This window comes from Capra hircus, chromosome 16, assembly GCF_001704415.2.
Source record: "Capra hircus breed San Clemente chromosome 16, ASM170441v1, whole genome shotgun sequence".
NCBI lineage: Eukaryota > Metazoa > Chordata > Mammalia > Artiodactyla > Bovidae > Capra > Capra hircus.
In genome coordinates this window covers 70,070,024-70,095,648 of record NC_030823.1, presented here as the reverse complement: position 1 = coordinate 70,095,648, position 25,625 = coordinate 70,070,024, and the positions used below count along the sequence as shown (strand labels likewise).

At 39.2% G+C, this 25,625-nt stretch overlaps 1 protein-coding gene across 1 annotated transcript in view; it reads left to right on the top strand.

The window, feature by feature from the left end:
• DTL (denticleless E3 ubiquitin protein ligase homolog) overlaps window positions 1–20,820 on the top strand; it is a 51,418-nt gene extending 30,598 nt beyond the window's left edge. Inside the window, exons 12-15 of the mRNA XM_005691016.3 lie at window positions 4,780–4,869; window positions 7,467–7,602; window positions 16,232–17,064; window positions 18,858–20,820. Of these exons, the coding sequence (XP_005691073.1) occupies window positions 4,780–4,869; window positions 7,467–7,602; window positions 16,232–17,064; window positions 18,858–18,956 (1,158 nt within the window). The 3' untranslated portion in view covers window positions 18,957–20,820. The remainder of the gene's footprint in view (window positions 1–4,779; window positions 4,870–7,466; window positions 7,603–16,231; window positions 17,065–18,857) is intronic.

Below are 25,625 nucleotides of genomic sequence, written 5' to 3'. Positions count from 1 at the left end.
TCTCAAAAGCTTTAGTAACAATAAACTTGATGATCACAGGGTGGAGATATTGTTCTATCCAAGATGCTTTTTTGTTTACCTTGCCTCTTTTTCTTCACACACACCTACTGTATTTTTAAATGAAAATTTTCTTATAAAATATATACTTGAGACTCTCATGATAAGAGTTTTACATAACTTCCTGTCTATAAAATTCTTCTTACTTGAGCTTTAAACTTTATGTGACTAGCACTAGTGTTTCTGTTTCATAATCTGGTCTTGTGCTGCATATTTATTATCTTTTGGTTTTTCCTTCCCTCACTATCTTACCTACATTCCTTTTTCTGCTTTGGTTCCCAACTTAGCTAGAGGATTTTATTCCTACCAAGGTCAGTATCTTTTAAATTTTTTTTCTTAAAAGTAAAACTGCAAACATACCAAAAAGCATAATAAAGGATTATGCACAAAACAACTTAGGCACTCATCATATTTTAAAATCAGCTTTTTAGTTATATAGTTGAGTGTGTGTGTGTGTGTGTGTGTGTGTGTGTGTGTGTGTATAGTTTATTGCCAATACTTTTGTTTGTTTTCTGGCTTTGTTTTCTTTTTTCTTTTTTTTTTAATTGCCAGTTTCTAAAGTTCCTCTTAGCTCTGGTACAAAAGATTGCCTTTTTTTTTTTTGGTTCCAGAAAATCTGGGTTGAGGGATGCTTCCTCTCCTTAAAGACAAGGAGTAAAGATACTTGGCTGTTCATTAGTAACTCATTTTCAAACATCCAGTCAGTGAGTATCACACACATGGGTGACCCTTTCTGAATTCTAGGCTGGGTCACATGTTGGTGCTGAGTGATGTGGTTCAGACATGATGTTCTCCTGCCTGTCCACACATAACTCAGTGTGCAGGTTCTGATATTTGAGATCCTGGCAAACTTACTGCTCCTAAAAGTGAATTTGCCTGGTGAGGTGGCTCAGTTTTCCTTTTCCATGGTAAGAAAAGGGGGGTGGGATGTAGTGTGTAATTTAAAAACAGTTACACACAAGCTGAGTAGTCAGACAATTAGGTCAGAATTCTCTCAGGTATAAGGATTTTCCTATGCCAAAAAAATCCCATGGGCGCAAGAAAATGGGGTGAAAGAATGGAGTTTTAGATCTCGGGGCAGAAGAGAATGAATGGCCCTCCAGTCCTAACTACTGCCCAGCAAAGAGGAGATGTAATTTAATTAGGCTTTCTGACACTGAGGCCCAAGAGTAAAAAGATTTAATATTATTTTTTCTTCTTATTTAATTTCCTACTCCTTGTCCTACCCTAACCCCTGCCCCCTTCCCTGGTTCATTTCTGATAGAGCCACTGAATAGTATTAAAGTGGTTATAAATAAACTGATTTGGCACCATCATTCTACCGCTGACTGGCGAAACATTGAGCCTGACACTTTAGGAAGTGTAAATGATCTCATGGCAGAAATGAAGATTAGGTTTGGTCTCTAACTGGGCAGAGTAAGGAGGTTTTTTGAGGAAAGGTGCTGATCTTTTTTGCCTGTTCAAGTATACAAAATGTTTTATGAGGTCTGTACATTAGGGCCAGTTGCTTCTAAAGGTACCTTCATTGTTCTGAGAGTTTTAACTTAGGAATTTCTCCTGCCTTGAGTTAAGCCTTTATTCTGTAACAACTAAAATTTGTAAGAGAAGACAATTTTTTGTGTTTTGACCTTTCCCAGAATGCATAGATGTAAATGTCTATTGGGCTTAATTAGTCTCCTCTTCCTATTTAAAAGTAGAGGGAGGTTTTCAAAAGTGAAATCATGTCATTATGATAATATTTTTATTATAATTATAATGAATATTATAGTGAAGGGACAATAAATAAAAACATATTTGAATAAGAATCAAAGATTTAAGTCACCTGATTTTCATTAGAAGAAATTAATCTTCTTTGGAGTAGTCACCAAATATACTTTACCATACTAGGATAGTCCTCAACTGTGAAAACACTTGTTACTGACTTTCATAAAAAGTTGTTGGACATAAGCTCTCATTCTAGCCTACAACATGCCCTTCCCTCCACTTTTTCTTTTAGATTGGTGTAGAATTTGAATACTGTAAAATTCACCATTGTAGTCATTTTAAAGTGTACAGTTCAGTGCTTTTTTTTTTTTTTTTTGGTATAGTCACAGTATTGTGCAGCCATCCCATCTCATTCCCAGACATTTTTATCACTCCCAAAAGAAACCCCATAACCTTTGGAGTCACTCCATTCCTCCCTTCCCCCAACTTCTGGCAACTGCTAACCTTCATTCTGTCTCTGTAGATCTGCCTTTTCTGAACATTTCCTATAAATGGAATTATATAGAGACATGATCTTCTATGTCTGGCTTTGCTTTCATAAAATTTATCCATTTTTATATATATCAGTACTTCATTCCTCTTTATGGAGGGAATATTCCATTGGATGTTTAGACCTTATTTGTCTATTTATCAGTTGATGGACATTTAAACTTTCCCACTTTTTGGCTTTTTTTAAAAATTATTCATTTATTTATATATTTGACTGCATCTGGTCTTGGTTGCAGCATGCGGGATCGTTTGTTGCATCTCACAGACTTCTCTCCAGTGTGGTGTGTGGACTTGGTTGTCCTTCAGCATGTGGGATCTTAATTACCCCCCAAGGAGGAAACCGATGTCCCCTGCAGTGGAAGGTGGATTCTTAACCACTGGGCCACCAGGGAAGTCCCCACTTTTTTGGCTTTATGAACAGAGCTACTATGAACATGCATGTAAAAAGTTGTGTTTGAATATGTCTTCAATTCTCCTGGGAGTGTATACCCAAGAGTAGAATTGCTGGGTCGTATGGTAACTAACTCTATGTTTTTAACTTTTTAGAAATCCTCCTCTCACTTTCAATGCTATGTAAGATACCTGGTTCATGGCAATCATTCAATAAATGCTGACTTTTATTGTTACTATTTTTATTCCTGCCTTATTATCAAATTATAAAAAATTTTTCCAACAGGTCTATCTTTTCTTCTGGGGTTTTGTTTTGTTTTTCTCTTAAATCCTATAGATAAGTGCAGAAATGTACATACATTCTATTGGTGGACATTTTTTTTCTGGACATTTTTTAATCTTCGATATAGACACTCAGGTTCTCCTCGGTATATGTAATGCCTAAGAAACTGAGGAAGGGACAGTACCATGAGATGATGAGCTAGAAGCAACAAGCAAGTAAATACATGGAATAAAATAATATGTTGTTACCCGGGAGGGTCAGAAGGACATAGGATTTTCTCTTTTAATTTGCTGTTACCCATCCTCCTTGGGTCTTGGGTAAAGAGAAACTTTATAGGCTGGGACCATTGAGAATTTTTGTGACTGTTGAGATCATTAGAGTCTATCTTGAAAGTGTTTTCTAAAATATGCCACCATGTGAGAGAATGAGTTCTGTGGGATTGTAGAAGTAGGCAGCCAGAGAGATCCTTTTAGAGCTCGAAGAAAAGCCTCCTTTTCTGTTAAACTTTAATTAATCCAGCAGGGCAAATCAGATTCTGCTCTTTGTCTTCTTTGGCTTTTTGAATCATTACATATGTGCCATTTAACCCAGGAGAGGAGTAGTAATAATTGAGTTGGATACTTTATGAATCAGTATGTCGAATCTCTTAACTACAGTCTGAGGAGTCCATTAACTTACTTAGTCATTGTTCCAAATATTCTTCCCAGAGTGCCACCTCCTTCTTCATATGAATGAGCAATGGTTAAGAGTCTCAGGTAAATGAGAAGAGAATAATTTCTCTTTTTCAAACACATATGCTAGTAATAGCTACGTGAGTCTGTCTCTTTGTGTTGTGCTGATTAATGCCCATGGCCTCTGACAGGGATTGACAGCTCTTGAATGAGTCAGCTGTCAAACGCATATCACTAATAGCATCCAGTGAGGGGGAAAATACCATTCTTAGTCACCTGTGTAGTACTGCACAATGTGACCCTTCTTTTGTACATTAAAATGTGACAATACTTAACTTGAAAATTCAGTTTCTTTAAGCAAATGAACTGAAAATAAAATTTCAGAGAAGTTTTTTTTTTTTCCAAAAAAATACCAAAGTGCCACGTAGAATATAGCTTTTCCCCCTTCAAAATGAAGGAGTATAACTTTGGGCTTTCTTAGAAGTCAGTTGAGTTCTTTTGGAAGAAAGACTATCCCCTTGTCCCAAGAGATCTGCTACCATTTCTCAAGTACCTTCAGGATTTAGTACGTGCAGTGTTCCTGGAAGTAGCTGACTAGAGAAGATCTAAAATTTAGTCTAGGTTCCACTTGAAGTGTTATACCTAGCCACTGAAACTCACCCTTTCAGTCTTGAATTTTAATCAAAATATGTATAACTAAGACAGAGGATGAGATGGCTGGATGGCATCACCGACTCGATGGACGTGAGTCTGAGTGAACTCCGGGAGTTGGTGATGGACAGGGAGGCCTGGTGTGCTGCGATTCATGGGGTTGCAAAGAGTCAGACACGACAGAGTGACTGAACTGAACTGAAGTAGTCCTGATTTGAAATAAGAGCTGTCCTGGTGTCTTACCTCATACTATTTACTTATTTTGGCTGTTTTCCTTCTATTTTCTCAGATTAATGACAGAAATACTTTCATTGCCCATTGGGCCTCTCTTTCTGAGCTATAACTAGGCATGTCTAGGGATTTTTGGTAACAACTCTACAGCTGTCTTAAGGAACAAGTATGGATAAATTTGAAGTCGCGGTCTGGAGACCTAACACTGCCCTGCTGACTTGTTTGTTTTTGATGGTGTGATAGGTCTCCATGCCCTGGCATCCTCCCACCGTGCTCCTGGGTCATTCTCAAGAGGTCACATCTGTGTGCTGGTGTCCATCAGACTTCACAAAGGTTTGTAAGCGAATCTCTGTAGCTGGTTTAAAAGATCACAGATTTGTAGATTTTCCCAACACAGACTTTTATGTTTAAATAAACACTGAAAGATCTAGAAGCCATCCAGGATCTATATCATCATTAATCACACATTCTGTTTTTTCCTGCTAAGTGTATTTCTTGGTTCTCTAGAGTCATTCCTTTCCTAAACATAGCATTTAAGTTTTTAACGTTAGTAAAATTTCATCTAAAAATTAAGGTGAAAAGAAAGTCTAAAGTGAAGAAAACTAGTGTTTCTGACTTTGTATATATTATTAATGTGTGTTAAAAGTAACATCTTGACTGTTCTTCACAGACCAGTTTGGGTTCGCACATGCCTGAAAAATGCTTACTGTGAAGTCTTAAAATGTTTGGCTATCTGTGACTAAACTATGGAAGAAGTAACTCTAAACTGTTATAGACACTCTGAAAAGAAGAAAATATACTTTTAAAATAATTTTTTAATAGTGATACTTTAAACAAATTTTTAAAACCTGAAAGGCAGAAATCCCGGAAACAATAAATTCTACATATATATAGGGGTTTCATATAATAGTGGCCCCAGTTCCACTCACTCTCCCAGCCCCCCACCTTTGGTCTCTGGCTTATTTTGGATTTACCGGAGATGTTCCTTCTGTGGAGAGCTCCATTTCGTCTATTATGTGTTAAAGGTTTGTTGCCTATTGTGCCTATCTGTTTTTCTATCTTTTAGAATCTTCTCATGGTCTTATCTACTCAGGACATCCCTGCTGGCTTTCAAGTACTACTATGGATTTGCTTTTATTTCTGTATCCCTGTATAGCCATTTCTGTGATGAGCTCATGATAGACTTTTTTTTTTTAATCATTGCTTTAATCACCAATAATTACATCCCAGTGACATTTTCCCTCTAAGTTTCCATGTGATTTCCAGTGAAATATCTGCTTTTAATGAGGAATTTTATATCTTCAGAGAACTTGAAGATGAATTTTCTTCAAATTACTCAGTTAATCATGTCATTTTTCTCCATCCATTGTATATTGTCCTTATCTCTATGCACAGGAAAGACTCAAAGGAAGTAGGAGCAGGGCTGTTTTCCCATATTCATTTAACAACCACCTTTTCAAAAGGGTCTTTAAAATAATTTTGTCCCTACCCTAGAATTAGGAATATAAAATACCCACTTTAAAGATAAAAGCTTTAGACTTTGAAAAAACTTGGATTTAAATTCTAGCTCTGAGCTGGGAGAACGGGATAGTTAGGCAGTTAGGGAAGGTCACGTGCAAACTGCTATATTCAAAATGGATAACCAGCAAGGACCTACTGTATAGCACATGGAACTCTGTTCATTGTTATGTGCCAGGCTGGTTGGGAAGGGAGTTTGGGGGAGAATGGATGCATGTATACATATGACTGAGTCCTTTCACTGTTCACCTGAAACTGTCACAACATTGTTAATCGGCCATACCCCAATACAAGATAAAAAGTTTAAAGTTTGAAAAATAGATAAATTCTAGCTCTGCCACTGAATTGTGGTGACCTTGGGCAAATAACTCTATTCTTGTTTTGTAGATGAGGTTATTTGAGTGTCAGGCTTTTATATAATGAGAATTAAATAAGATAATGTTAATTTTAGGACACTCAGACTTAATAGTTGCTCTGTAAGTAACAACTAGATAATAGACTATAGAACAACTGGGAATCCCAGGCATCTCTTTGAGCGGTTAAATATGTGTGTCTTCTTTTGGCCTCCCAGTAAGGAAAGGAAAAAGCTGCCAGCCTCTTGGGGGCCAAGACTTAAGAGAACGTGTGTTCTTTTTTTCTCTCTCTTCAGTTACTGAAATAGAGAAATTATATAAACAAATGCTAGGGAACAGCTCTGGTACCAGTGGCCATTTGCCACAAGCTCTTCAAGCCGGACTTTCTCTGCCATAAAAGGCTTGGGACCAAGATCAGGAACGGTCAGATATTTTTAAAGGGGCAAAGGTTATTTTTAACTTCTTTCAGGCTAGTGAACTTGTTGTTTTCCCAGATTGCTCCTTTACCTATCTGAAAAAGAATCTTAGGAAATGGTTTCAGTCTACTTGTCACAGCATACTAGAGTCATGGGCTAATAAGTCAGATCTTGGGAGTGATCCCATTACTTGGAATAAGCCAGAACTTGAAGAATTCTGAAGAAAGTCACGTGAATTGAATGTCAGTGACATAACACTGATCGATCACGTAAGAGAAAAGCAATGTCTTAATTATGTGTGTTTTGTAGTTATACAGAAGGTGATAATGATTTGCCCAACTTCTTGAAAATAAGATGAAATGAACCTGGTTTTATAGTAGAGCTTTAGGTTAGCTGAGAAATCACTGGTTACAAAAGTCATAACCACAGAGTGTATATAAAGAAGAAACTAAAGGATCCACTTCTTTGGAAATCTGGAATGATTTCTGAAAGCAAGGAATGAAAGTATCTGACCTTTTAGGTAGCATTTTCTATATCAGACAGAATAATTCTCTAGTCATGAGCCCTTAAAGACATGTCTGCTTTCTACTTTGTTGTGAATCTTTGATTGAAAGTTACTAACTCCCTTTCTGGTTCTCTGTAGATTGCTACTTGCTCTGATGACAATACTCTGAAAGTCTGGCGCTTGAACAGAGATTTAGAGGAGAAATCAGGAGGAGATAAACTCTCCATAGTGGGATGGGCCTCTCAGAAGAAGAGAGAGGCAAAAGCCGACTTTGGTAAGGATCCCATGCATTTTTCTAAGGTTTTTTATGTTTTTATTGATTTAGTTCTGCAGTACGGAAGGATGAGCTAGATTTGATCTTATTTTAGTATGATTTTGAAGGAAAGCACCATCTTACTGACATTTTCTTTAATATATATTTTCTGAACACTGTATTATCTATACAAGGCATTGGAATACACCGGTAGATCTATTTCTTTAAATATTTGTTGAATATCTACTGTGTGCTAAGCACTATTCTGATTTGCTGTGGATTCTGTAGTAATCAAAAGAATCAAGAATCAGAAATGAAGCTTACATATTAGTTTGAGTCAGTAAACAAGTTAAAGAAATAAAATTTGCTTGTTAGGTAGTAATACGTGGATTAGAGAAAAAGGAAAGAAGGAATGGGAGAATAACAGCATGCTGTTAAAATTTTAAATTGGGTGCCTACAGAAACCTCAATGAAAAGAGGTGCTTGAGAACAGGAAGTGAAGTAGTAAGTCATGGGGGTGTTTTTGAGAATGTTTCTGGCAGATGAAACAGCAAATGCAAACCCCCTGAAGCAGGAGCAGACCTGGCATGTTTTGTGTTCCTCAAAGAGGCTGATGTAGCTGTAATCCCTGTGGCTAAAGCAGGCAGAAGAGAGGACAGGAAATAGTAGTGGAAAATAAGGTTCTTGCTTTTATTTTGATAGACAAAAAACTGTTGGAGGGCTTTGAATAGAGAAGTATACGATCTGACTTTTCTTGGTCATTCTAAATTCTCCGTTGAAAATAAATTGTAAGGGGATCAGGGTAAAACTGGAAGTTAATTTAAAAACTTACTGAAGTAACCTAGGAAACAATGGTGGTGACTTGGACCAAAGAGGTAGGAGACGATACAATTTTTAAAAGTATTCAAATTCCAGATATATTGACATGATGGGTTCAACAGAAGGTTCTGTGGGATCAGATGTGGGATTTGAGGGAGAGTTATCAAGGATAACATCAGAGTTCTTGGTTTGAGAAGCTAGGATGGAGTAACCATTAACCTCTATAGCAATCACTGCAGGAAGAGCAGTTTGAGGGAGGGAACAACTGGATATGTTGTTTGATATGATTATTAAATATCTAAATGGAGATGTCAAAGAGGCGGTTAGGTATTTGATTCTGCAGTTCAGGGCTAGAGTTGTAAATTTGGGATTTATTATCATATAGGTAAAAGGTAGCTATATATGGAAAAGAGAATAAGTCTGGGGTCTGAGCCTTGGAACATCCTAACATAAGTTGGGGGAGGTGAAGCAGCAAGTACAACCAGAGAAGTAAGGAAAAAAAACAGAATATTGTATAAAGTAAGTAAAGGGAAGAGGGATGAATTTGGTTGAATGTGTTTGGCATGCCAAGTAAGATGAGGGCTAAAAACTGACCTTTGGATTTGGCAGTGCAGGGGTTATTTAGCAACCTTGCTGAGGGCAGTTTTTGGTGGCGTGTCAGTGGCCTGGTTAGTGTTGTTCAGGAGGATGGGAAGAGAGGAGGCTCTTTCAAGGAATCTTGCTAGAAAGCAAAGGAGGAAAATGAAATGGTAGTTAGAGGACGAAGCAATGCTGAAGTTTGTTTTTAGTGAGAATATAGCATTTTGTATCTGATTAGAAGGATCCTCTAGTCCAGGAGAAAACTGACGCAGGGAAATTTGCTGGAGCAGTTTCCTTGAGTGAGGGGATGATCTCGAATATACGGGGTGTGGATTGTTCATCCATAGTGATGAGAAGGCAGAAATACAGGCATGGTGAAGGTAGATGGATAAGTGGGAGGGTCAGAACTTGTGGAAGTTTTTGTTTTCTTGGTGACATTGGAATCAGGATCATCAACTGAGAATAAGGATTAGAGGAAGAGGTGATAGAGATTTGAGGAGAGAAAAGAAAGTCTGAAACAGTCACATAGAGAATAGAAGAGCAAATGGACCAGGGAAATACAATTGTTGAGTGAAGAATCTACCTGAGGCTAGCACTCCTTCGCTGAAAATGAGCGGTCGGTATGGTTGTGTTTCTGCTGCACAGGTACAGGCAGACTGTAGGTGGAAAAGTTGGTTTTAATCAGGAATGTGGTTTAAATCCACAAGTATGATGAAGTGAGTGGAAGGCCAAGGGAGTTGAGGATAGATATACTGTCAGAGTTAAACTGGGTGAGGAAGGAAGTGTGGATATAATTGGGCTGAGGGTAGAAGTGGAAGGGTCAGTGAACTGAGGGGCCCCTGGGCATGAAGAGCTGATGGCACTGGAGTGCTGAAGAGAACTGGGAAAAGAGGTGGTGGTTGAAATTGAGATAGTGGAGGATTTTAGTAATAATGGAGGCACTGGTAATAAGGCCAAGGAATAAGTGAGTGAAAGGACAAGGTTATTGTAGAAGAAGGTGGTCAAGAAAATGAGAAACCAGGATATTGAAAAGATTATGAATGTGGGTTTTGTAATAACTGAACTGACGGGTAGAGTTAAAGAGAGTGATAGGGAATCGAGAACAAAACTCTAAGCACTGAGCCAGTCAAAGGGGATATCAGTAGATAGTCATAAGTTTGAAATTCAAGCTTCAAACTTCTGTCAGCCATCAAGGCCTGAGGTAATGAGGATTTGAGGGTGAGAATATATGCTCATTTTTCTACTGACTTGTTTAGTCTCTTACAAGATACCTCAAGCGTGACTAAACTCCAGAGGAGTCTTTCTATCTAAGTCTACTTCTATAAAGTGTTTAATTTGGGTTTCTGCTTTATTTAAAAAAAAATTTTTTTTTAAGTGTTGATACTTTAACAAGTCAACTAACTCTACAGGGCTAAATAAGGTAAATAGCATTCTCTAGATACCCTACCATAGTTCCCTTTTCCCAGGGAGACAACTTCAAATCTTTTAACTAATATTTTGATACTTATTCCTGTATCTCTAAGTAATATTTGTGCATTTCTATCTCTTAGGGGATTTTTTGTTGTTGCTTTAGCATTATCTATTGACATCTTACTCTGTGAGATGAGCACTTAGCTCTTTCCTATGTCCCCATGATTACCAAACCTCTGCACACTCAACATTCCCCTAGCTTCCCAACATAGGGTCATAATTTTGGTTAGATCAACAGTTATTATTATTACTATCATTGTATTTTCTATTCAGAATTTAGCTATGTGGTAAATAGTTGTTTCTTTTTATTTCCTATACTTTTTTTTCCCCCTTGAGACTTAAAAAAAAAGTCAAGATATATTCGCATACCACAAATTCACCTGTTTATACAGTCCAGTGTTCTTCAGTATATTCAGAGTTGGGCAGTCAACATAATCTAATTCTAGTCTATTTTCAAGACCCAAAATAAGGGTTCCAGTGTCTCCATAACCTTGCCAACACTTGTTATTATTTATTTTTTTAAATTATAGCCATCTTACTGAGTGTGCAGTGGTATCCCACTGTGGTTTTGATTTGTACTGATATTTTCATGATGGTTTATGATGTTTAATATCTTTTCATGTGCCTATTGGTGATCTGTAAATTTTCTTCAGAAAAGTGCCTATGCAAATAAATCCTTTGCCCATATTTTAATTGGGTAATTTGTCTATTGTTTATATTGTTGAGTTTTATATATTCTGGATATATCTCCCTTGTCATATAATGATTCATAAATATTTTCTATTATTCTGTAGGTTGTTTTTTCATTTTCTTGATGATGTCCTTTGACACACAAAATGTTCTAATTTTGATGAAGACCTGTTTATCTGTTTTTTTCCTTTTGTAATTTGTGCTTTTAATGTTGTATCTAAGAAAGCATTGCCTAATCCAAACTCACAGATTTATGTCTGTATTTTCTTGTAGGAATGTTGTCGTTTTGGGGCTACTGTTGATTTTGCGTTTATTTTTGTGTATAGTATGAGATAGGTAAGGGTCCAAATTCTTTTGCATGTGGATAGCCCACATTCTCAGTATTATTTTTCAAAGAGACTATTCTTTACCCCATTGCATTTTTTCAGCGCTCTTGTCAAAAATTAACTGACAGTAAGAGTCAGGGTTCATTTCTGGAGGCTCAGCTCCATTGATCTGTAAGTCGTCCTTATGCTTTCACCACATTGTCTCGATTCGTGTCCCTGGCGGTAGGTTTTAAAAATCAGAAAGTCTGAGCCCTCCAATTGTCTTTTAAATTTTAAGATTGTTTGGACTATTCTTGGTCTCATATTTCTATACAAACTTTAGGACCAGCTTGCCAATTTCTGCAGAAATAATCAGCTGGAATTCTGTTAGGGATTGCATTGAATCTATAGATCAGTTTTGGGAATATTGCCGTCTTAATAGTATTTTCTTCTGATTCATGAACATAGGATGTCTTTCTGCTGCCTTGTCTTTAATTTTGCTTCCTAATTTTGAAAAAAATAAAAGAATTATATAAGGAAAAAGTCATCAGCCTCCCCAACACTCATACACAATTTTAGTTAACATTTTGCTCAATTTTAGATTTTACCCCTTTATCCAGAGAGATTTTTTTATTAACAGAGTCATGCTATGTATACATTTGGATTTCTTGAAGATTTTTTCACTAAACATGATATTCTAAACACTTTCTTTGTTATCTTTTTAGCAAAACTTTTAAATGTTCCATAGTTTACCTAGTTCTTCTCTTGTAGTTAAACGTTTTATTTCCAATGTTTTGTGGGGGGGTGTGGGGGGAATGGTTTTTTCTAAATTTAGGGTCTTCATTTCCCATTAAAATAGATTCCCAGAGGTGAAATCTCTGTGTTAATGACTATAAACATTTTTGAGGAAAAATATGTTGTCTTTTAACTAGGTATTTCTAGGTATTAACTATTCTTAGTTTTGGAAACTAAGTCACAAAAAAGTTCCATATGTTGACCAAATTTATACCATATTAATAACATTTAGCCATTATTAAGAATTAGCATAGTTGGTTCTAAAGACCTATTTGTATTATCTCATTTATTAGTAATTCCCCAAACAACCAAACCTGAAGCTCAAGGAACTTAGATTTGCTTAAAGTCACACAGCTGTGAAGTTATAGTAGAACCAGTTCAGACCCTTGCAGTCTGATTCTAAAGCTCATGCCTGGAGTACTGCCTCCTTTAGAACCCAGCACAAGAGTTTAGGTGAAGACTGGTCCAGGAATTAGACCTAGATTTCTTTTTCTGGGTAATGCTAAAGTTAACTCTGAAGAGCAAGAGAGCAGCAACTTGACACAGGGACCAAAGGCTGGTGCACTGGCCAGTCAGCCCTTTAAGCCAATTCCCAGCGACAGATTGGCTGTTGCTAATCACACTGCCATTTTGAAAATTATGTTCCTCTGCTTGCCCGAGCTTCTAATTGCCACCCCAACCCTTCACGGCTGTCCTGGATTACCTGTCTTCTCTTTTGGCCCTTTTTAACTGATTAACTGGCAAGCTTTAAATCACAACACACAGCCCCATTCCCTTCTGTCCTACTTTTCCCAGTCAGCACCTGCTCCATTACTTACTATTCTTTCATTGTTTCAGCCAGAGATCTCAGCACTGTCAGGCCAAGGGGTTCTCTATCCTGTCTGTGCATCGGAAGCACTTGTGGAGCTTTTAAACCATTTGTATGCCTCCAGAAATTGTTAGGTAGGCCTAGAGTAGAGACCAAGTACCTGTATTATAAAGCTCCAAATGAGTCCAATATGCAGCCAGACTGAGAACCTCTGGTCTAGGTATCACTGAGTGAAAAGGTGATTATCTTAAAAAGAGGGAAATGTTAGCTGTTCTATCTCAAGTGCTTGCTGTAGACTTATAAGTCAAACACAGTACTTACAGAATCTGTTCTTTGATGGTTGGAACTTGACCCTCATCCCTGTCAGCAGTAATGAAATTTAACAAGCATTGTTTAATAATTCCTTGCTAGGAACTATAGTGGCACTAGACCTAAAAATGAGTAAATCATTATCACTTGCCCTCTGGATGCTCCTAGTCTAATCCAGGAGGCAGCTACAAAAACTATAGTATATTGTAACCATTTCACCCAGCTACATAGACAAAAGGCTTTGAGAACTTGCTTCCTGTGGGAGAAGAGGAAAAAAGTTTGTGAAATCTTCACAAAGGAGTTAATAACACTGTCACCAGAGCCTGGAAACATGAGCGTTTTTGCCTGGAAAAGAAGGGGTAGGCTTGGCGAGAAAACCACGTGAGCAGCGAGATGTGACAGTGCACACAGCTTGTTCAGGAAGCTGTGCGTCGTCTCCTGTAACAGGATCCTCAGCGGGCAGAGCCCGTGACCAGACTGCAAAGGTAGGCTGAGTCCAGGTGGCAAATTAAAAAAAGAAGCTCCAAATGGACTGGTGATTAGTAAACTCTGTAATTCCTCAAAGGGACCTACTTCCATGAAGCTTTTAGGGCAGTGGCCCAGTCTGTGCCACCATGTCATCAGATACCATGCAGCACTTAGGGTCCATAGGAGTTGGGGATGCACTTAGGAGATGAGGGCTTCCCTGGTGGCTCAGAGGGTAAAGCATCTGCCTGTGATGTGGAAGACCCAGGTTCGATCCCTGGGTCGGGAAGATCCCCTGGAGAAGGAAATGGCAACCCACTCCAGTATTCTTGCCTGGAGAATCCCATGGACAGAGGAGCCTGGTGGGCTATAGTCCATGGGGTCGCAAAGAGTCAGACATGGTTGAGCGACTACACTTACTTAGGAGATGAAGTACTAAAGGCATCTGTGTTTTAAGTCTAAAGGTCAATGTAGTGACTCATATACAGCTGTTAAAAAGATTGTATTGCATCTAAGTGTACTTCTATGAAGAGGTGTAAAGAGGAGAAGATAGGATGTTCAGAGGAGAGAAAATTGCAGAATGTGTGTGTGTGTGATCTTTTTTTAAGTGTGATATACATATACTTTTGTGAATGCGAATAGGTACATAGAAAATAGTGGAATACACAGCAGCATGAGTGAAATGAGATGGTTGAAAAGAGCACCTTTTACTTGTTACCTTATTCCCCCCTGTAGCTGTTCAGAGGAGGAAGGAAAGAAAAAGAAGAAAATCGGACGATAACATCCTGAAGAGGATACAGCTTTTCACATATCAGATTTTCCATTGGCCTTTAGTAGACACTTCAGATTTCTGCCACTGAAGTGTCAGAAACATGTATTTGGTTTGTCCCTGGCCCAACTTTTCCTTCCTCCCTGAATCCTGCCTTAGAATCTGCATGTTGTAAGACCCATGGTATTTTAGGACTTCTGCCCTAAACATACTCTTCAGCTCAATTTAATGGAACTGATAACTGTAGGGGCTGTGCATTGACTATGGACCTGCAGTGAGGAGTTTTCTCTGGAAGTAGTAACAGTGCTCAGGCTCTAGAACATGAGTGTGAGAGCCATCACCAAACGCTGCGTGTACTGGTCCTAATCATTAACTCCCCTTCTATAGCTTGTTACAATGACATGGGGCTTTCCAGGGATGATCTTTGTTGAAGAAGCAGTATCACTTTGTCTCTAAACATACCATTGATGAGAAAAGTTTAGACAAAAGTCAGTTTGTAGAACTTCTCTGTCTCAAGGCTAGGCTGTTTGAGTAGGGAAAAGCAGAAGGTAAAATGTACAGGAAAACTAACTGACCAGAGTTAGGACTTGTATTTATTTGCATATAAATACAATGAAGTAGTTAAACGGAATTAAACATCAGAGTTGTAGTACTGGGTAACTGAGAAATAAATGCCTTTTCCTTGTTATTTGAAGACTGGAACCCTTTTTCAGAAATCTGGAAAGCTCAGGAGGGTGAGAAAACATCATGTCTGTCGGGTCCTCAGGAGGAAGAAACACGAGCTTTATGAGAGTTTGCCTGAAGTACTGGTCCTGGCCTAGAGACAAGGGGCAGGACAGGTGGAGCGGAGTGCTCCCCACAGTGTGATTGGTTTTGCATCACATTTTGGAAACGTTCTTTGCCATTCTTTGCTTGTGGAAAATCATAAATTGTATATTAAGGAGGAAGGCACATGAGGCCTGATAACCTTAACAAGTAATTGATGGGATTACTTTTTGTGGAGATTCAAAGCTATCTCCATTTAACAGATGTGGAAACTGAGGCCGAAGAGGTGAACGGTTGTACCCAGGTGACCTAGTAAGCGATTGTGCTGGATTGGAGACCTGTGCTCTCCTGACATGTGGTGCCTCTCTGGCCCAGCATTGCTTAGAAGCATCACAGAAATACTAAGAGCAGCACTACTTAACAACCCTGATGTCTTACTGTTACCTTAGAATACTTTGTAGCTGTTAAAAATGGTACAGATCTGTGTTACTGTGGGAAATGTTCATGATACATTAAGAAGCAGGTTACTAAGTATCTTGTACATCATGGTCCCATTTTTGTATAGAAAACCTTAAGAGATATCATATGCATAAATATAAAAAATTGTTCACCTGGATGCTTTTAAATTTTTCTTTTCCTGTATTTTCTAGACTTTTACAAGCATATGTTTTACAACAGGGTGTCTTAGGGGCTGACAGGAAATGGGAAGAAAAGTGCTAAAAAGGGTCTGGGAAGAATCGAATGATTTATGTGATCCACACTGGAAAATCAGCCCCTGGATGATTAAGTTAGCTATCGGTATAATTTTCATTGATGAGAACCCTGGGATATTCTGTAGCTTTCACCTCTGATTTTGTGACCTCTTTGGTTTCTCAGTGGCAGTGCCCAGCAGCCAGAGCACTCCGGCCAAAGCACCCAGAGCAAAGAGCAGCCCGTGCACCTCCTCCCCGTCGTCGGCAGCCTGTGCTCCGAGCTGCGCCGGGGACCTGCCCCTCGCTTCAAATACGCCCACCTTCTCTCTTAAGACCCCTCCTGCCAAGGCCCGGTCTCCCATCAGCAGAAGAGGCTCTGTGTCCTCCGTCTCTCCCAAGCCACCCTCATCTTTCAAAATGTCCATTAGAAACTGGATGACCCGAACGGCTTCCTTATCACCACCCGTCACTCCACCTGCTTCCGAAACCAAGATAACGTCTCCCAGAAAAGCCCTCATACCTGTGAGCCTGAAATCATCCCAGGCAGTGGCTTGCTCTGAGTCTAGAAATAGAGTAAAGAGGAGGCTAGACTCCAGTTGTCTGGAGAATGTGAAACAAAAGTGTGTAAAGAGTTGCAGCTGTGTGACTGAACTTGACGACCCCGTTGAAAAGCTTCATTTGGATCTGTGCTGCCTTGCTGGTACCCAGGAAGACCTTGGGAAAGACTCGCTAGGTCCTACCAAACCAAGCAAGATTGAAGGAGCTAGTATGAGTGTCTCTGAGCCTCCTTCTCCTGCCAGTCCTTATGCTTCAGAAGGCTGTGGAACGCTACCTCTTCCTTTGGGATCTTGTGGAGAAGGCTCTGAAGTGGTAGGCAAAGAGAATAGCTCCCCAGAGAATAAAAACTGGTTGTTGGCCATGGCAGCCAAACGGAAGGCGGAGAATTCATCTCCACGAAGTCCATCATCCCAGACCCCCAATCCCAGGAGACAGAGCGGAAAGACCTCTCCAGGACCGGTAAGTTGGCAGCAATAGAAAATGCATTTCCTAACCTGGCCAGGGCAGGCACAAATGTCTTCTCAGAAGTCAGAATGCTTTTTTTTTTTAAGTAAATCTTTTTATTCCTAGGATCACCAGGTTTAACATAAAAATATAGGACAAATATTGCATGGGACATATTTATACTAAAAATTTTCATACTGCAATGTTATTTGTTTGAATTTCAAATGTAACTGCATGTGTCCTGTATTTCCTTTGGCAATCCTATTTGCTCCAATTAAAATCCCTTTTGTCAAAGTCCACACCCCCCAGCCCCTTTGCCCAGTTCTTCAAAGCCTTCTTCATCCTCTAGGATATCAGTTCAAAAATAACTTCCTTCTTTGTTTGACAGTATTCCCTCCCACAACCCCTTGCTTTTTAAAAATTTGCCTCACCATCCCTCAGCTCCTGCAACCTCTTTTTATAGATTTCCCTCCCCTTTTTATAGAGAAAGCTATAATTCATGGACAAGTTGCCAACATCCACAAATAGATTTTCAATTTGTAATTACAGCTTATGATTATTTAAAATAAAGCAAAATTAAGATACTTACAAAGCAGTTTTAAGTGCAGAATCCTAGAGTTACATGATTTTTTCCAGTCTTTGAGGATCATCTTGCTCACACTGGTATTTTTGGCAACTCACCTGTATCTCCCTTTTTTTAAACATTCATCTTAATTTTACCCATCTTTTCATTAAATTTAGATAATCTCAAAAACAGATATTGCTCAGAAATAGCTTTGTGAACCTTGAAAAGCAAGTAACTCATAATGATGGAGGCAGAAGTAGCTGTGAGCATTGGGTGAGCTGCGGGCACCAGTCAAAGAGAATGGATAGCTTCTGCCACTCAGGTTGCAAGTTAAGGATGGAGGCAGTTTAAGGAAGTTTCTCCCGTAGCTCTTTCTGTGTTAGGGAGAAGGTGGAAGAATGAAACCTGATCCAGGTAAGATCTGCCCTTATAAAGGGCAGTACTTAACCTTAGGCCAGTACTAATTTAACAAATGTTCATAACCCCTTCCTACTGTCAATAAGCCTATCCCCTAATTTTAGAAAAGATAAACTAGAAATATTTTAAAGATTACTTCAAACACAAACTCCAAGGCCTTGCCATAGAGTATAAAGGGGGAAAAAAGGCTGTAAGGAGTCTTCTCTCAAAATTCGCACTGTAGGTAATCTTTGCCCCTAGCCAAAATTCCTATTTTTTTCAAGGGAGCTGGTCTGAGCTATGTGTTAGCAGGAAAACAATTTCAATAAAAAATTATTTTCATGAATGTGTACATCTTAAGGGCATTTTAAAAAAGTCTTCTTATCTAAGATATTTCTGGCTTTATAATTTCAATCTTTTGAAGCTAAAGTTTCTTTAAAACATTTTTTGTCTTTATGTACAGGTTGATAAAGACTTCAGAAAAGGGTAGTATCCGCCATTTGAAATACCTATCTTGTTTGTAAATTTGGAAGGCTTATTTACTCATTTATTTCAAAGAGGATGGTAATTGTAACCTCTTTGGTTCCTATTACGAGGCTTAAGTGGTACATATTTTCCATTCACATGAAAAATCTGTTTTCCTTTCACGCATGCTGCCTTCAATTTTTCTATATTTGGTACAAATCAACCAAAAGAGACATTGCCATCAAGTAATTGAGACTGAAATCTGGCTACATAAGCAAATTTCCAGGCATCCTAACTCAAAATACCCATAATGATAACCTGCTGAGATAATAGCTGAACTTTATCGTAGAAAATCTCTAAAATCTTAACTTTCTTCTTCTAGGTCACCATTACTCCCAGCTCCATGCGGAAAATCTGTACATATTTCCATAGAAAGTCCCAAGATGACTTCTGTAGTCCAGAACAGTCAACAGAATTATAGATTCTCATCTGAGTGAGTTACCTGAAGCTTGGCTCATTAAAACAAGATAAAAAAATTCGAGAGGGACTCTAACTCTGGTTTTAAGAAAGCTACCATTGTTTCATTTTTAGTGAAAATCGTTTGGAAAAGTTTACCTAGTCTGGTTCTGCTACCATAGTGTATGTGCAGCTTCCTCAGAGTGAACACTTTGTTTAAATTTCATGAAGTTTGCCACTCTGTAACATTTTGAGTGAGTAGTCTTTTAAATGACACGTCTTCTGTACAATAGTGACATCCCAGTTTGTAGAGGCAAAAAAAAAACAAGCCTTATCTCTTCCTGCTCTGAGACCTGTGCACAGCTGAAAGCCTCCACAGGCCACAGCAGGAGGCCCGTCTGTGAAGGTCAACTGCCGAACGGGACCCTAGGTCTCTGCTGCCTCTAACACATTAATACAGTTTCATATAAAATATATAACCTTTTCACTACGTTTTTGTGGATTTTTTAAGTACGTGGTTTAATGTGATTTTTAGATAAGCACATTTATATTGATTCAGTGTTAAAATACAATCTCTTAAGTTAAAATTGTCTTTATTTTAAAAACAGCGGTAAATGTCAACTTGTTGGCGAAACTAGAACACTAGCAACTTTGTCTTTTCTCCCCCCAAATATATATGCCGTATATGATCTGAGGTTTTCACATTTTTACTAAGCAATCTACTGCATTTCCAACCCAACTTCACGTTATGATTTTTGACATTTCCTGGAGGAAGATGTTTATAAAATCAGTAGTCATACACTGAAGCTGGGGTTTGAATTTAACGTCTTTGGTTTTTTAAGGGGCTGCTACTTTAAAAAAAAAAAAGCTATCAAATTTTAAGCAAAGTATTGATTTCTTATTGATATTTTTATAAAAGTGTAGGTAGTTCCTATACTGAAAATCCAGAACCTAAAAATTAAATCTTCGCCTTAACTTGATCTTACGGATTCTCTTCATGTACTAAAAAGCAGTGAATGTCTAGTAGAGCCCTGAGCCAAAAAGTCGTGGGATTTTCTCTATAGATATTTAACATAGAGAGTATATAGGCGACTCTCAGTTAATAATGTGCAAAATACCTTGACTATCTCTTAACAGTTATGTATCAATAAGTTTGAACTGAACCATTGTTTTCTATTTTAGCCCTTTGTAACCTCATAGAAACAAGTTCCATGTATTTTCTATGTACTATGTCCTTAGAAGGGAGTCCCCTTCCACTCATGAAACGTGATTCATTTTATCCATTTCCCTAAGGACTGTGTAGGCTTTATTCATATATTCTGTCATTTTTAAATGTATTCTTAATTATAACTCTATAATTCCTTTGATTCTTATAAATTAAGCTGTAACTGCAAAAACTACATAGGTCAATTAAGCATGGATTCTCCTGGTTTTATCCAAGGAGAAAAATAAATAAAAGGCCACAGAAATGCTGTTTTTGAAACAAAGTATGGCATAGCATTAACTGAATATTTAAGAACTCTAGTTATATTTGATGTTTGATTTTGGAGTGTTGGACTATGGGAAGGTGTTATTTATGACCAGTACCTGCCGATAATGCTGTCTCTCTTGATTTGAAAGCCTGTAACCTGTGAAGAAGAGATCTAAAGTAGATGATTTTCTTCTTTGTGTCTCTGCTCATCTCCTGACAGCTCTACTGAGTGTAATTGGGATAAATATGGCTGTCAGAAACTGCTGAGGGTCTAGTGGGTGTAACATTCCCACTTGGAAAACTAGTACTTCAAATAGGTGCTGAAGGTCAGTGAGCTAAGGTAATGAGCTAATAATTATCCCTACTTGTGTCCCTGTCAGACTTTGAGCTGCTTCTGAATAAAAAGCCTTTTACCTGATCTGATGTTCTTTCCTGAGCTTTTGCATTAACCTAGAAGCAGTCTGTCTACACAAAAGAACTATAGTAGTAATCAAGAATCCCTTCTACTTGTTCATTGAATAAAATTTGTTTATTCCCAAGGACATGATCTAGCTCAGGCTGAAAGAAGTTTTAATACCTCTTGCTTGATCAGACCTTGCGCATTTAAGATGACTTGGGATTACTTGATAAAAGAGGGTGGAGTGATGTAGTTCTTTTTCTAAACAAGTATTTCCAGCCCAAGCTTTTCTATTTGAATATACTCCAAGCACTGTTGCTACAAAGCTGTGTTAGTTTCCTTTTGGCTGTTTCAACAGGGGCTCTTAATTTACTTTTGGGAGGGTTGACTAATTAGTCCTTTAAAATGCCTCTTAATCTAGGCTACACTTTTAATTGGTGATAAAACCATGTGTAGCTGCCTCCATAGGGGTTGCAGAAGGCAGATTCAGCCCACCACCCTTATCCCCAGCCTTAATGACTTAAAACTTTACCAAGACTTTTTTGGGGACACCCTGAATAGGAGGCGTTTTTTAAAACCTCAGCTGTCCAGTATGGATGTGTAGAGATGACTTTGAGAGACAGAGAGAGAAAGGAATAGGGCTTCCCCGGTGGCTCGGGGGGTAAAGAATCTGCCTGCAGTGCAGGAGACACAGGAGATGCAGGTTCAATCCCAGTCGGGAGATCCCCTGAAAAAGAAAATGGCAATCTGCTCCAGTATTCTTTCCTGGAAAATCCCATGGACAGAGGAGCCTGGCAGGCTGCAGTCCAAAGGGTCTCGAAGAATCGGACATGACTAAGCACGCAGGCACGTTGTGCTCTTGTATAGGTCACACATATCAGTTTAATGTGTTTTTTGAGAACCTGTTGTAGCAGACACACTGTGCCCTTGGTCTGTTTTTCTGCTATTCCTAGTCCCTAGACGGAGAAGGCAATGGCACCCCACTCCAGTACTCTTGCCTGGAAAAGTCCCATGGATGGAGGAGCCTGGTAGGCTGCAGGCCATGGGATCGAGAAGAGTTGGACATGACTGAGCGACTTCACTTTCACTTTTCACTTTCCTGCATTGGAGAAGGAAATGGCAACCCACTCCAGTCTTCTTGCCTGGAGAATCCCAGGGACGGGGGAGCCTGGTGGGCTGCCGTCTATGGGGTCGCACAAAGTTGGACACGACTGAAGCAACTTCGCAGTAGCAGTAGTCCCTAAAGGGACCAGACTTCCTCTCACACTGTTCTTAGAGCAAAGGCCCAGCAGCCTCACAAAGAGAATCGGTTCCACAAACAGATGGTGGGGGCACCATCTTACAGAGGTGCTTCGGAAGAGACCCTGGGAGAGGGTGTCGACTGAGTTGTGTTCTCCTTGGGGCCGTGCAGCGCAGCTCTGCTTCTTCATTTTATGAAGGGCCGCGTCCTGACCCAGCTGAGCATCGCACCGCTTCCACACACGTCTTCAGAGGAGATTCTCTGACTGCCTTCGGTTTGGGTCATGCCACATCACAGATTAACCGGTTACTCATTAAATTCTTAGGAGTTGTGGGAGAACCAGTATTATGCATGAGCTCTTCAGAGGTTGCTTGGCAGTTACAGGCAGGCCAAACACAGCGTTTTGTTGAATGTGAAATGAGTCAAATACTTCATTAGATCCAATGCCAAGAATACATGCCCAGCTTGTTATAAGGGACCCACTTTATCCTTTAAAGTGGTAGGAAAAACCTGTTTTTATTTCTGAGCTACGTTTGAGGGCATGCTGCAAAGTGTAAAGGTCATTAAACAATGATGTAAGGTGAACTCAGCCTTTAAAAACATTACTGGGCAGTGTGTTGGGATCAGTATGCCTGCAGCAGATAGGTACAACACAAATGAGAGCTGTTATATTATTGAAGCTTCTTCCATCCCCAAAGCTCCTCCCTCCCACTTCCCTGCTAAGCCAGGGAAGAGGACTATATAACCAGGTTCTTTATTTTGAATTTCAAAAGTTTAATACTCCATTTATACTCAGTTTCTCTTTAATTTCCTTAACTTGCTACATGCCCTTTCCTGTTTTGACATTCTAAATAGTTCAAGCCAGTTTGTAGAATATGAATAGCACATTTCAAATGCCTTTAATTGGAAGGTATTCAATTCAGCCAACACTTATTTATTCATCACCTGAGTGCCAAGCCTTGTGTGAGGCACCTGGCCTGCAGAGTTCTTGCCTTTTAAGTTGTCACAGGAGTCACTTTATCTGTGGCGCTTCAATAGGCCAAAGCCAGCATGTGAGGGACACAGGCAGATACCAGATTTTCAAGTACTATGAATGAAGTTGTGAGCAGCTACAATGTAGCAAGTACTGGCTAGATGCTGACTTCAGTGGAGCAGCTTCATTCACTGCCCATTAAACCTTCTTTAACTTTTCATGAGGATAGCAGGAAATGCTATCCTTGTGAATGTTTTTGTTTCAAGTGTTTTGTTTTTATCTGATGACATTTTAAAAATATTTATTTGGCTGTGCCAGGTCTTAGTTATAGCATGTGGGATCTAGTTCCCTGACCAGGATTGAACCCAGGCCTCCTGCATTCAGAATGTGGAATTTTAAGCACTGGACTATCAGGGAAGTCCCCTCATGCATGTTTCATATATACTTTACAACCTTGTTAAATAACAGTTAAAAACATGATCTCTAGACTAAGCTGCCCAGCTTTGGTTTCCAACCCTAGCTGTGTGACCTTGGACAAGTTCCTTAACCTCTGAATCAGTTTCCATGGGCTGTGTGGTTATTACAAGCGCAGTTCCTAGGACAGTGCCTAATAGCACATAATAGCTTAAATTTATTGAATGTTTACTGTTAGCTATTCCCATAAGGTAGGGAGGGCAGGGGTTAACTATTTTTGATAAACGGACAGACAGGTTTAAGTAACTTCAGTCTGACTCATTCCTATTCCACTACAGTTGTAAGTCTCAAAGTTACAGGAACTAAATCAGAATCGCCTGGGAAGCTTTTAAAAATGTCGCCTGGGTCTCCTAGTCTTAGCATTTTTCAAAAGGAGCAAAGAGGACTCGGGGGGAAAAATTTCCATTTCCCCACATATTTGGGATTCATGACTCTCACCAGGTATACATGAAAATTACAAGGTTATTTCCTATACTGGCTCAGCCACAGTTTAAAGAGGCTATCATTTGCAGATCTATATTGTGAACTCAGCCAAAGACATTGTTCACACCAGGCCCACTCTCCCATTTCCTGAAGCCTGCCCTCATATTTGCTACGTTGTTTAAGATGTGTTCACCTTAGGGAGGAAGCTGCTGCTGGTCCACTCTTAGAGCCAAGTCTTAATCGCTTGTTGCCCTATTGTGTTCCCTGGCCAGTGAGAGAGGAGGTGAAGCTCAACATAGGCCGTTCTGCTCTGTCAGTGGCTCTGATTTTGTAAGAAAGGTAGTTGCTGAACATCTGGCTGAGGAGTATCCTGTAACTCTAGATTCTTTTCCCTCATTTTAATGAGTTTCTTCCCTGGGTTCTTTTTCGAGGCCAGTGGTATCACATCAGTGCCAAAGTGCCAGCCATGAAGGGTTGACCCTTTGGTGGACAAACAGCATGGGTTCAGTTGGCACCCGAGTACCAAACTGAGCTACTGCTGTTGCTGTTCAGGACCCTGGTTTCCAGTTTACAAGAACTTTCTCTTAGTAGGGGATGGCATCTCCCTCTCTGTGAACAGTCCTCCACGCCAGACCCCTTCATGGGTTTGTGCCAGAGTTAGCAATTTGGATAAAGATGTTAAGAGTTTTGAAGTCAGAGTCTAAAAGTAATTATACAAATGGACCCTTCCTTAGTATATTACTAGATAATACATGTTACTAGAACAGCAAACCATAAATAAACCTTCTGGCCTTGCTATATTGATATGAAGTTAGCAAATATTGTCATACATCACTCGATAATCATTCAACACCAGCCTTTCTCTCTTTAATTTCCACCTTTTTCCCCATCACCTATGGTGTACTCAAACACAACTTTCCAAGAGTTATTTGAAAAGAAGCATTATAGGATTTATTAAGTGTAACACCTAAAAAAGGTACACAAACTTAACAATTAAAATCCAGTAGGCATTGTTGCCCCTTATAATAGCTTAACATTTGGCCCAACACAATGTCAAGTCGGAAGTGCTACTGCCATAAAAACCTTATTGAATTTTTCTGGCTTTATGTGGAAGTTAAGATTCTGAGTCCAGAAACCAATGTCTTCCAAAGGGGTTGACTAGCAGACAAGTCAAAATGAATATTAGTAACTTTTCAGGGGAGGAGAGGATGTTCATAATAAACATTTCTCAGCTCCCTAATTAGGTAATGAGGTATTGGCCTTTAAGTGTTGCAGCTATAATTAAGTATTTGGTTTTGGAAAACTACCTCCTAAAACCAGGAAATGTCAGTGACAGTGTAGAATTCTACATGGAGTGCCTGCAGGACTAGAAGTAGAATGTGGTTTTTTGATGATTAAAAATGGTTTCTCTCCCAGCCAATTCTTCTGTTCAATAAATTACACACAGGGAGGATGCTGTTCAGAGCTGCTTAACTTGAGTTACCCTGTGGTGTCCTTACGCCTTCCTGTTGACTGTGACAGCATTTCACTGTTTCATGTTATTTTGGCCAGCTGAATAGTAGATGAAGCCAGGGTTGTGAGTTTGATTCCCAACTGGGCCTATTCACTTCACTCTGTTCTGTGGCCACAGGCAGCGAGCGTGTCACAGGCTTTCCCTAGCCAGCCACCCCACAGAGAGGGCTGGATAGTGTTGAGGCTCAGGATAAACAGACTCAG